The following is a 13656-nucleotide window of genomic DNA, read 5'->3' as shown; positions in this document are numbered from 1 at the left end:
TTTGAAGGCGCCAATGTAACGATCCTCAACGCCTATATGTCACATGCGCTGGAGAGGGGAGGCAGAGGTTGACATCAACAGATAGCAGGGTTCAAACCAAGTCACAAAGCTCCGAGTCACAAGTCATTCCCACTTTTATGATTTTGACTCGAGTCAAGTCGAGTCATTTTCAATTCACCACCGAGTCAAGTCCGAGTCCAAGTCATCGAGCAGAGGTTCGAGTCCGAGTCCTGGTATTATGACTCGAGTCCGGGTTCAAGTCATTGTGTTGACTGCTCATGCTCAGTTTCCAGTTAAAATCTGGATAAACCTACTCTTATAACTCTGTTTGGTGATATCGAATGGTTCGCATTTATAATATACTAATTTTCCTCACTTTTAAGAGTTTCAGGTCGCATTTTCAAGTACCAGTACTAATAGACGTAATCCCGATAGGGTGGTTACTTTACTGCTCTTCGAAATTACAATGAAATGTCGGTCTTGGGCGGCTGAGTCTCGAGTCATATGACTTGCTTCGAGTCATGAGTTATTCAAGTCTCGTATATCAGGACCGAAAATTGAAAAATAGGCCCCGAAACTGTCTTTTATCTGTTTGAGTAAGCATGTTAGGGTGAGAGAAATGAGTATATTTTGAATCCGAGGCCAGTCGAATTGACCTGCGACTCGGAACCTTGCGACTTGCTTGGTTACAACCCTGTTATCTTGATACTAATACGGTCTGCTAGTCCTTCATGCCCTAAACGTGCATATAGATTAAAATATCGATTTTCGTACGCCCAATACATTAAAGCTGTGTTATAGTCACCCACATGGAAATTGATGAAGCATTCGATGGTAAAAACGGAAGGGGAATTCTGGCATATAGTCGTGAAATAATGGATCGTCATACATTCTTCAATCACAAAAATATATCAACATATTTCGACACGGACCAAAAGCAACAGGTGTGAATTTATGTAGTTCCGTACATATCCATCCATGGGCACTTTTCACAGGAACATGCCACCGAATATGGAGGCTCTAGCTGAGCGACCCGCAGGCAGTTTACGGTCTTACATGATAATTGTGCCCGTGGCCACAGTCTGCCGCAAATCCCACTACTTGCTTACTACGTTAAACTATAATGACTGTAGACTAGGCTTACCATACGTCCTCTTTTAAAGGGGCACTGCACTCAAAAAATGATGTGGTCTCAAATGGAAGAGCAGAACGAAAAAAAAATTTTGGCCGCAGCCGTTTTCTTCAGAACGCCACCGTAATGGAGCTGCAATTTATTGAAATTTCCAGAGTTGCAGCAGTCGCGGCTCCGGATAATCTCTTAACCCGTTACATGGCACGATGACTTCATCGTCGCACTTGCTCTACGCGATTACGCAGTCACGCAGAGGACGAGCTTCAGATAGTTGTCAGCCGATGTTCTGAAGCAAATATGTCAAACAAATATCATGTGTCTGTATCTTCCGCAAGACCACTACTCCAAAGGTTGTGCACTGTGCAGTCAATAATACATCTTGAAAATGACAGCTGTATCTGCATCAATATACAACTGTAACGGCATCTCAGTATCATTCAACTGGCAAATACTATAGAGTCGTGACAAGCTCCAGACACAAATCCTCCTGACCTAACACCGTACGTTGAGCGCCGCCTTGGTGTGCAAGACATGAGTCATTCATAACATCGACTGACAACTATCTAAAGTTCGTCCTCTGCGTAATCGCGTCGAGCAAGTGCGACGATGAAGTCATCGTGCCATGTAACGGGTTAAGAGATTATCCGGAGCCGCGACTGCTGCAACTCTGGAAATTTCAATAAATTGCAGCTCCATTACGGTGGCGTTCTGAAGAAAACGGCTGCGGCCAAAATTTTTTTCTCGTTCTGCTCTTCAATTTGAGACCACATCATTTTTTGAGTGCAGTGCCCCTTTAAGAGGATTTGTCCTCTTTTTTGACTTATTTGAAAGTGTCCTCGGAGGACGCCCTTTTGTCCTCTTTTTTGAGATTTTGTCCTCTTTTTTGAAAATTTAGGTCAGATTTAGAGCAAATTGCGAGTTATATGCCGCAAATTAGCACAGAAGTGACGCTCCGGCGGGTATTTCGGAGTGAAAAACGGTGATTTTAGCTCTGAGCGAAAAGATGACCTTTTTTTTTTTTTTTTATTCAACCGATCGCAAAGTGGGAAAAATTCACCGGTTTTTGAGAATTCTACTCCGGTTTTCCAAGTTGCAAATTTCTGAAAAAGTGTCCTCTTTTTAGATTTCCAAAATATGGTAAGCCTACTGTAGACAGCATTTAGCTGGAGTTGACTGACCTGCAGTGTGACTCTACCCTGGCAGAGAAATTCCAAGCAGAAAGCATTGACAAATTTTATGCGTCACTGAATGAATCCAAGTTTGCTGAATATTCCCGAGAAAGATGGCCATGAAACTATTTGTTCTGTTCTTGTCAATGTCGGAACGACATGTAAATATATCGCTTGATCGATTGTCGTTTAGATTTGAGGTCCTTCCCCATTTGGTAGACGCTCAGGCGAGACCAACGAAAATTCCATTATCACAGGTTCACCTTTTCATGCTATTCATTTTGTTAAATTTGCCAAGATTGAGTTATGTTGCAATGCATTGGGTCAAGTTTGTTCATCTTTACATTTATTTTCTTGCTGCATAACGGCATGAAATGTAATTTTGGCGGTCTCGCCAGGCTGTTCGTGAAATGCGAAAGTACTAAATGTGACAGCTCTACAGGATCTGACAGCGCAATGCTGTCATGCAGGTTTCAAACCTGAAGAACATAAAAATGTATGTATGATCGATTGAATAGCGAACAAAGAAACGAAACAAGCAGACAGTAGACAAATCCTAATCTGTTGGATCATACAACGGAACCTTTTGAGTATCTCATACCCTAATAATTCTAAAAAATCGTAAATGCAAATTTTGTTAAACTTAATTCCAACTTTCTTACGATTTTGGTGCAACAAAAACTTGCCCTAGTGATTGCATACACGACGCCCTAAATCCCCAGTTCACATTACCAATATTCTCTCAAGGTATTTCAAAATGATGTCATGATGTAGGCCTATTGATTAATTGGATATTCAAGATCAGCACCGACGGACCGCTTCACAAAATGTTTAATGGGAGGATATAATTATTTTCAATATTCAAATGGAAATAATCATCACAAAACAAGATCCATGGCTGACACATGAAATTACATTGCGTAGGCTATTATTTTTACTTATCAGCGTGTATATGAAATATTGGCCATTCAATAGAGTTTCATAGTATAATGTGTAGTATACTTTGTGACTACTGTACTTCTCGTAACCTACTGGTTAGGAATCCCAGTTATAAAACAGTGTTGGGATGACTCGAGTCATGACTTGACTCAAGTCAGACTTGAGTCACATTTTTCGTATGACTTGACTTGACTCGTGTCACCTTGCAAAAATGAATTGACTTGACTTGACTCGGCGCATCAGAAATGTCGATTGACTCGTGACTCGGAGCAAAATTCACGAGTCAATTTCAAGTCATCAAGGAATCGGTATCAATAAAAATCACTGTATCTTGCATATGTTCGGATTGTTCGCGAAACTCTCATGTAACCCGTGAGAGCAACCACTCATTCAATGATCGTGCGATTTATTGTGCCTCCCTTGTTCTCTCACAATTAAATTGACCACTACAAACGAAATGATTGGAGCTTAGAGATTACGTTGTCGTAAACTAGTAGCAAAGTAATTTAATAGCAAAATATCTATCTCTGTTCAAACGTCATTTTGTTTCTCTATTCTCCATTTTGGCTGGTAACAATAAACTGAGGCTATGGAATTACTTACGTAGTTTAAGAGTTCAACGTATATGTGAGCGATACAGCGCCTTCCTCCGTGTATATTTCACTCCATATATTCGTTCATCGGTTCAAAATCAATGACTACTCCACTAGTATTTCAAACGGCTATCAAAATACAATGGCGTAATCATGCCTCATACTTCGAAAAGGCAACTTGACTTGAATTGTGACTTGACTCGTGACTCGTCTTGACTCGAGTCACCTCCAAAATCGAGTGACTTGACTTGACTCGAGTCACCTTCGAAAATTGATTGACTTGACTTGACTCGTGACTCGAAGGCATTGACTTGATCCCAACACTGGTATAAAATAAATATACAAGATTTCGAAACCTAAAAGAAATTTTAAATTTTGTTGACAGAAAATGTTGAACTCATTGAAAAAATCTGTCCGTAAACGACTTCCCGCGACGCAGTACAGAACCTATAATGTACAATGGCAGGATGTCGACCGTTCAAATCAGAGTAGGTTAACGACTCACGAATTTACTTAATTTCAATACTAATACGAATTCTTACCTGGGTAAGGTACGTACTTGGAAACGCTTTGTCGAGATTTTGTTGTGGATTTGAAGAAGGGCATAACGGAATCTTTGAAGCATCAAAGTATTGTGAGAGGAAATGATGAACTTGGGGACGGAAGCCTTCTAGAAGAGGAGGTCGTCCATCACGCTCGTTTTCAATACGTAAAAGTGGCTGATTTTAGCGGAAGAAATATGTTAATAAGTAAGCTTGTGGCGATATTGAAATCTTGTTCCAATGATTTGTTCAAAAGATTTACGATTCTATGGTGCCGAATCCTGAAATTGATAATAAACTGAAACAATCAGAGAATTTATGGTTAATCAGCTTTACTTTCACAGAATATGTACCCTTCACTCAATGGTAAACTTTTATCAAAGTATGACTCGTCATTATTTTTACTATTTATGCTTATGTTAAAGGTATTTGTATGAAGTACTTCGGATGGTAAATATAATTATGATTCAGGCAATGTAATGGCACTCATTGAAAGTCCCCAAAACAACCAACCGATCGTACTCTCTGGTTATTCTGGATGCGGGAAGACTGCCTTAATGGCGAAGCTTATTGAAGTCTCGAATCGTCGTTTACATGACGCCGCTATGATATACAGATTCCTCGGAACATCACCGGAGTCGTCGAATATCCATAAACTGCTGCAGGTTAGATTTACGAATTGTATAGTGTTTAACCAACAAGCTTGTAGAGTCGGAAGTCGTGGAGTTTGAGTTCCATTCAATTTTCTCTTGGCGGAGTTGGAGTCACAGCCGTCCTTCGGAGCGGACTTTGAGGAAACAAATTGAAGTTTATCAAAGGAGCACTTCGATCTAAATATGATGTGGTTTCAATTTATTTAAGTTTAAAGTGTGAAATAAATTAGGCAGCACTCTTTTTCGTCAGAAACCCACCAAAGTGGAACTGCTGCTCAATAATTTTCCCGATTTCGTCAATGTTGCACGTTTTCGACGCGATAAAGCAGTCACCCATAGAACTAGGTCCAGATAGTCGTCGGCCGATATTATCCATAAATTGCGATAGTTTTAAAATTATTATTAAGGGCCAATATGCAGCGATCTGCGTGCATCATCTTGCATATTAAAACATCACAGATATCAAAGTGGAAGCTCTAGGCCGCCGAAAAATCAAAATCGAACTATCCAATTATATACCCGCACATTGTAAAATTAATCAAGATGAGATCACCGTACGCCGTATTTGATCAGTAAATTTATAATATATACGACACGTATACAATGTCTGTTATATTTAGAATGACCTGGTTTCCCAAAGTCCTGCCTAAAGATGTCACAATTATCATATCGACAATGCCAGAACCTGACTTCGAAATCGTTACTGTGACAGTGTTGGGATGACTCGAGTCATGACTTGACTCGAGTCAGACTCGAGTCACCTTTTTCGTATGACTTGACTTGACTCGAGTCACTTTGCTAAAATGACTTGACTTGACTTGACTCGGCGTATCAGAAATGTGGATTGACTCGTGACTCGGAGCAAAATTCACGAGTCAATTTCGAGTCATCAAGCAATCGATGGTAATAATAATCCTTGTATCTTGCATACGTTCGGATTGTACGCGAAATTATGGTGTAACCAATGAGAGCGACCAATCATTCAATGATCGTGCGTTTTACTGAGCCTCCATTGTTCCCTCACAAATAAATTGATCGCAAACGAAATGATCGAAGCTTACAGCTTACGTTGTCGTAAACTAGTATAGTAAAGTAATTTATTCTCAAAATATATATTTCTGTTATCTGTTCGTAACTTAACCAGGCCTCCTGTGTTATTGAAATTGAATTCCAATATAATTTATACAGCCCTCAACCATCGGCGCAGGCTGGAATTGTATCATATTAATTTGTAAATGGGTAATGTATTGCATCTTATCAACTCGTTTCTCTATATTGGCTGGTAACTATAATCAGAGGCTATGCAATTATACTTACGTAGTTATGCATTTCTACGTATATGTGAGTAATAAAGCGCCTTCTTGCGATTATATTTAACTCTATATTCGTTCATAGGTCCAGAATCAATAACCACTCAATCTGTATTTCAGACAGCGAGCAAAATGCAATGACGTAAGCATGCCTTATACTTACAAAGGGCAACTTGACTTGAATTGCGACTTGACTCGTGACTTGACTTGACTTGGCTCGACTTGACTCGAGTCACCTCCAAAATTCGAGTGACTTGACTTGACTCGAGTCACCTTCGAAAATCGATTGACTTGACTTGACTCGAGTCAAAATGTGCAATGACTCGAAATGACTCGTGACTCGAAGGTAGTGACTTGATCCCAACACTGTACTGTGATGACAAAGAATGTGAACGAATCGAACTTATTTCACGTGGACGGTTTAACAGCCACAACCGCGCGTGAAATTATGGAAAAATCTTTAATGACGGAATCCAGGCGACTCACTCCTGCACAGACAAACATTATACTAGATGCATTCGAGAATTCTCCCTATCCTCTGTTCTTGAAAGTAAGACCAAATCTTAAGTATAGTCAAAAGTTGTGAATTATGATTTCGATATTATCTTTGCCAGCTGATGCTTCAAGAAGCCAAACGTTGGCGGTCTCATTTTGATGTTCGTTGGTTCAGGCCACCGGATTCGTCAAGAGACGCGATAAAAATGTTTTATGAACGGCTCGAGAAGGAGCATGGGGAGATGATCGTGTCCCACGCCTTGGGATTTATGGTAGCAGCCCGGTACGCGACATTTAACAGTGACATGGTACCGAGAAGCACTCATTTTATCGTTACGCGACTAATATACAAGCCCTAATTAAAACCCTATCGCCAATTTCATTTCTACATAGGCCCTATCTATGATGGAAGTTGGGTAGTAAATAGATCTTGTGCCCAGCATTATGATCCTCCTGGACATGAACTCAAAAGCATATATCCCCGTCACTATAGGCCTACTAGTTTTTATTTAGAGGTGAAATATTGATTTCGAAATCGAAACGGTGGAAATATAGTACACGCATATTTAAGTGCTAATAGCCTCGTCCAGACATCTTTGTAAATTGAAGAAGGAATATCTATTGGTAGGCGGCGAGGCCGCCCTGCAGGGGCCAAATCTACACATAGTATACTAGATGATACTGAGATTTTGCAACACCATGAACATCAGATCAAAGGCGAAAAATGCGCCCGTAATGTTGATACCGCTAGAAAACATCTACTAAAACAGGGGCTCCCAACCTGGGGCCATAAGCTTATTTCAGGAGGGCATGAATATAATTTAAAAACTCATCTGTACGTTTACCCAAACAAAATATTTTAAAATGTAATTAAGTAAACTTCCACAGCAATACCTAGTTTAACTATGAGTTTAATTTCTTTCCTCCACCTCCAAACCAATATAATTAGGATATTGTCGGACAGTGGAGGGCAAATTATCCAGTCGGCGAGCCGGATATTGGAAAATGAAGTACTTGGCGGGTCAGATTCCTAAATCGATACGGCAATCGTGTATTTACCCACCGATACAAGTTTTACTCTTACCTATACAATATTTATACACCTATATTAAATAGTATATCATGATGATTTTAATTTGAAAGCATAGAGGCCAAAACAGTATATATTAACGTACTTCAATAGCTGTTGAAGTCAATGAGATATGTGATCGATAAAAATTGTCTACAAGTTCTTTGGACTCTGGTTGCATGCAGGGTTGTAATGACTCGAGTCACGACTCGACTCGAGTCCGACTCGAGTCACGATTTTCTGATGACTCGACTTGACTCGAGTCATTTTCTCAAAATACGGAAATGACTCGACTCGACTCGAGTCAATCTGTGTATTGACTCGACTTGGACTCGAGTCATTGCACATGACTCGAACCAAGTCACATGACTCGAGACTCAGACGGCCGAGACCGACATTTCATTGTAATTTCGAAGAATAGTAACGTAACCACCCTATTAGCACTTCGTCTATTGGTACTGGTACTTGGAAATGCGACCAGAAACTGCTTAAAGTGAGGAAAATTAGTATCATATAATGTAAACCATTTGATATCACCAAACATAGTTATAAATGTAGATTTAGCAAAATTTTCACTGGAAACTGAGCAGTCAACAGAATGACTTGGACTTGGACTCGAGTCATAATGCTATGACTCGGACTCGAATCTCTGCACGACGACTTGGACTCGGACTTGACTCGGTGAGAATTGAAAATGACTCGACTTGACTCGAGTCATAACTATAAAAGTGAGATTGACTTGTGACTCGGAGCCTTGTGACTTGGTTACGACCCTGGTTGCATGTCGGACGTAGAAACCCGTGATATAAAGACTGTACAAGAGCATCGGTTTGATTGGATCGCAGATTGGGCTTGGCTTGTTCATTTTCATGGTATAGAAAGTGTTTAAATGTATGTAAACTCGAAAAGAACAAATAGTTTCATGTCCAACTTTCTCCGGCCGCGGGCCGCATTATCATGTAAGACGGAAATTCTCTGCTAGCCGGATCCGGCCCGCGGGCTGTATGTTGCCCGCCCCTGTTGTCGGAGCTAAAACGAGCTCAGCCATGAGTTTAACTGAACATGTAATAACTAATTATTGTACTATCCTGTTTATTGCGTGTTGTATTTGTATTTGTATTCATCTTTTTCATAATTCTACTACCGGTAACTGTATAAACGTGTTTTCTGAATTAAAATACCGGTTCCTAATTTTGAAAAATGTTTTAAAAAGAGTGGTCATGTTGTTTCAAAAATTTCAAAGAGGACCACGGTGTGAATATGGTTTGGAACCCCTGCACTATAAGCATCTATATATTACAAGGGTGTTTTTGTGGTTCTCCTTGAAAATACCGTAATTCGTGATTCTGAAACGTATACCATTAGGGACGGGGTCACGGAAAACGAGATGGAAGACTTGCTTTCTCTCGACAACGAAGTTCTATACGAAGCATATCAGTACTGGCCACCGCCGACAAACGACACTGTCCGCGTTCCTTCATTCTCATGGACGAGACTGAACTATGACCTGTCGCAAAACTTGGTACGTCGTCAAGCCGGGACTCATACTGTGCTTGGGCTTTATCACAGGTAATCTACTGAATTACTTCACTGTGCGCAGTGTGCATGACCGTTAACACGGGTTCTCAAACTTTTGAAACTGCGTGCCGCTTCGATTTACATGCATGAACGGCATCAGCCTTGTACAAACTAAACATTTGGTTAGTTGATGGTCAACTAACTAACGGTTTTTTGAGTGGTTCTAGTTCTAGTTCTTGTTACTGATTTTGAAAATTGAGTAGTTGTAGCTCTAATTCTAGTGAAGAATTTGAAAATTGAGTGTTTCTAGTTCTAGTTGTAGATTTTGAAAATCGGGCAGATCTAGTTCTAGTTGCGCTTTTTGAAAATTCAGTATTTTGTACAAGTCTGAATGGCATTATCCTTCAAAAGAATAATGATCCAAAGTAAATGTATCACCATATTTTCCTACAGTGGTGTGTACTAGGGATTGTGTTCTGTGTGTGAACCTCGGAAATTTGGAGGTACACGTTCACAACGGAACCTTGGTAGGTTCTGCACTGTGAACCTTTTTCATATATTACAATTTTCACTTCATTATTACATATTTGGTTCGAATTTATTGCATTTCAACTGCGGACCACTCTATGCATGGCGCTGGCAGTTTAAAAATATCAACATTAAACGACCATGCACCTTGACAATCTCAAAATATTTACTTGCTTTGTTACAATAGTTTTATCGAAATATCCAGCTTTCCGGTTATGAATATTTAGTGACTCTCTGTTGTGGTAATGACCCGCAATCACACAACATCACGAGCGAAAAACACTACATGTAGTGTCAGCGAATGATGCATATCCAACAAATAAATGAGATTGATATCGTTTTCTGATGTAACAAATATAGCGGGTTTACTGTATCATTAAAACAAAATCCGTGCGATTGAGGTGTTGGTTACAGCTGTATAACTTGTGGGGTATTATCAGTAGTAAGTATAGAAACCTGTTCTACCCTCTGTTCAATAACAATGTAGCAATAATCAGACGCCGAATGCATTGTCTGGTCTGGCATACACTTTTAAGACGTAAGCTTATATTCCCTGGCAAGTCCTTGTCTAAATTGTCGGCAAAGCGTCGGAAGATATTGATTTTATGGGATTATTATATCATTTGATTTCCTCAGTTGATACATTTGTGGCCCGAGTCATAGCTAGGTATCGTGTACATCAATATAGGCTATCATTTCTTTAAAAGATAGGGCTGGAATTAGCAATATGACGTCACGTGACGTCATGAGGTTCACGTTCGCGTTCACACAGAACCTTTCAAAAAGGTCCGCGTTCACACGAACCTGAACCTTTCAGAGGTTCACACCATCCCTAGTGTGGACACAAGCCAATCTCACGGCTCACTACGATTGCGTTACGTCACACTCTCCATTTGGCCAAAGGCAATTTTACGGTAATTTCATACCGGCTTGCCGAGCGCGAAAATGGAAAAATGTTGCACAAATGTCCAAAAAAGATGTCTAATTTATTTTCATTCATGAAATAATTTTAGGCCCCCTTCGAGCTCGGCCGCCAATTGGGGGGTTTTGGGTGCGGCAGTTACGGTCCTGTACATCGGCTTAGTGACCTGGAGAGTGGTACCCTGGTCTGGAGCGATGCAGAATCAATTTGCCAGAATATCCGCTTCACGGTGATCATGGGCTGTCTCCCAAAATATAACCTGCTTATCATTGTACAGTATACACCAGAGGTCTCAAACTCAAATGTAGTCGCGGGCCAAATTCATAGTTTTTGATGGCGCCGCGGGCCGCAGCACCAAGAATAGGGGTATAATAGGTATTTTCAAGTATAGGCCTTATTTTACGAGACCTTGCAGGCTGGCATACCGCGCGCGTCATGAAATGTGATTTACTATTGTGATTTCACGCCTGTTACGAAAAATATCACATTTTCAAATGTTTGAATAAATTTGTTCTTGCACTTGGCATATTCGGTCAAAAAAAGTAGTTATAGACCCCATGCGAGAGTACAAATGCATCTCATGACATTGACGCATGACGCGATAATTTGGCAGCTAGCGGACATTTGACGTGCCACAATTATTGGTACATTATACAAAAATTGAAGGAAGATTGACCTGATATCAGAGCATTGGAGCAATACACCCTAATCCGCGTTTCGGGCATACTCCTGATAACTAGATTATTGATCATGCCATTACCAAAGTCAAGTTATATCAGCGTTAGAATTACAGATCAATAACAACTGCCGACTGATTAATGTACCATAGCAATAGAAATATCATAGTCGTCGACGAATCCATTCGTGTTACAACAGTGGAGCGTAGGTTACGGCTACGTTACTCGCAGGAAATAACCACCTACACATTAAGGGAGGAACAGAATGCCATTGGTTGTCATACCGACCTACTTAGATAGCTAAATACGCTCCGCAACGTAAGCTACGGCGTTTCGCTATATTACTATTTCCCATAACAGTTTGGTAGTTTGTGGTTGTAGCAAGTCACGACATTCCGAGTCACAAGTCCTTCTCTGATTATAAAGTTTGACCCGACTCAACTCTAGTCATTCTTATTTTATCACTCATTCGGTACGAGATCGAGTAATTCTACAAAACGCGGCGCCCAAGTACAAATCACAATTTTCAGTCACGAATTATTATCAACGGGCCAAGTCCTATCATCATATAAACAGGTAACGTGATGTATCAAGCTGATCTTCCACCGCATGGTAACTTTTGAAAGTGATGTGATAGTACAGTTTCATGAGTATAATCTCAGGATTTTGGAGTAGTTTTAGAACGAATCTTAAGTTCTCAAATCTAAAAATAGATATGCGGCAGATAAATATTGTCGAATACTTAAAAATCCAAAATGCCGACGCGGGCCGCACAAAATGATCTGGCGGGCCGCGTGTTTGAAACCTCTGGTGTACACAAAGCAAACCTCAGAATATTGAAATAGCACATATCAACTAGCCTTAGCTTCATGGTAAGCTCACGTATGTCTATCCCAGATTGAGAATACCTGACCAATATCGATACAAGCGAACAGGCTATGAAAGTCGATCGGCATGCATTAAATTCAATGTTTTCTATGGCTAAGGCATAGTGAGATAATTTCCCGAGTTATTAGCATTGGAATTGATATAACCGGTCCTGCTGAATATTTGAAAAACAGAAATACGTTAAATCATCTCAATTATAACCTTTTGATCGTTCGTTTTCGCTCAAACTGCGTTGCAGGCAATTTATCGAAGTGGCGAGAGAAAAATATCTGAAGTCGTCAGAATCTCGCAAAATTTACAGTATTCTACGTGAATATTTTCTTGGCGTTTACGGAAACGGTAAAAAGAGTTTGAAACTGAAAATGTGGGAGGAGGAAATACTTGTGAACCGCAGTGTTGCAATTCAGGTTAGTTCTATGGCAGAGCTGCTACCTGCCCCTAAAACCTGAAATATATTCTCAAGTCAATCTGATTGTTGTTGATTATTATTTGATTGGCGATTATAACGCAAGTGGTTTTGTTCGCCATATCCAAAAAGTCTTTATCATCTAGGGGTGGTTATTGCATTACAAAATATAAACTCAAATATATGGCTTTGTTGCGAGAACGAATTCCACAACGTATGGAAAAATATGCGTCTCAGTCAAAAAGTTTGTTACTGTGGGAGCGATATTCTTCCTCCGACACGTGTCCTCGAGAACTCTTCTCTGGTGTCTATAATTTCGACACGTCAATAAATAATGGGCGACACTCTCTTCTTGGCGGCAAGTTGAGCAATTGGCTGAATCTGCTATTACATTTTATTTTATTTTTATTTTTTATTTGTGAGTTTGACAAAAGCATTCATTTATTAATATATTCAAGTCAATCTGATGAATATATTAATAAATGAGTGATTTTGTCAAACTCACAAATAAAAAAAATGTAATGACATTTCGATAATCTTGCTTTTGGGACGCAGCAAGGTATTTGAAATCTGCTGAATAAATTGCTAATCCCACCAATTTCCGATGTAAGAAACGAGCGAATTTCTCAAATAATTGGTATGTCCTACATTTCGAAAGTATTATATGTGCTTAATAAATTCATCAGACAAGAAATTATATCGCTGTAAAAACACTGCTTTATGACAGTGAATGGCGGTATTTCCGCTAAAACCCATTGAAGAGCTTCTTGGAGGTACATTACTTCAGCATACAATTGAATAGTATATTCATATTG

At 39.8% G+C, this 13656-nt stretch overlaps 1 protein-coding gene across 1 annotated transcript in view; it reads left to right on the top strand.

Moving 5' to 3' along the window:
• The window catches only part of LOC145444362 (NACHT domain- and WD repeat-containing protein 1-like), a 60066-nt gene that overhangs the window by 16000 nt on the left and 30410 nt on the right, over positions 1-13656 (top strand). Inside the window, exons 5-14 of the mRNA XM_080322329.1 lie at positions 802-944; positions 4219-4321; positions 4385-4582; positions 4847-5100; positions 5572-5600; positions 5649-5741; positions 6711-6888; positions 6953-7116; positions 9268-9471; positions 12674-12842. Of these exons, the coding sequence (XP_080178455.1) occupies positions 802-944; positions 4219-4321; positions 4385-4582; positions 4847-5100; positions 5572-5600; positions 5649-5741; positions 6711-6888; positions 6953-7116; positions 9268-9471; positions 12674-12842 (1535 nt within the window). The remainder of the gene's footprint in view (positions 1-801; positions 945-4218; positions 4322-4384; positions 4583-4846; positions 5101-5571; positions 5601-5648; positions 5742-6710; positions 6889-6952; positions 7117-9267; positions 9472-12673; positions 12843-13656) is intronic.

This window comes from Botryllus schlosseri, chromosome 8 (assembly GCF_051294905.1).
Source record: "Botryllus schlosseri isolate E-star chromosome 8, Bs_hap1, whole genome shotgun sequence".
Lineage (NCBI taxonomy): Eukaryota > Metazoa > Chordata > Ascidiacea > Stolidobranchia > Styelidae > Botryllus > Botryllus schlosseri.
The sequence above is the reverse complement of the archived record's forward strand: the minus strand, read 5'-3'. Positions and strand labels throughout refer to the sequence as shown.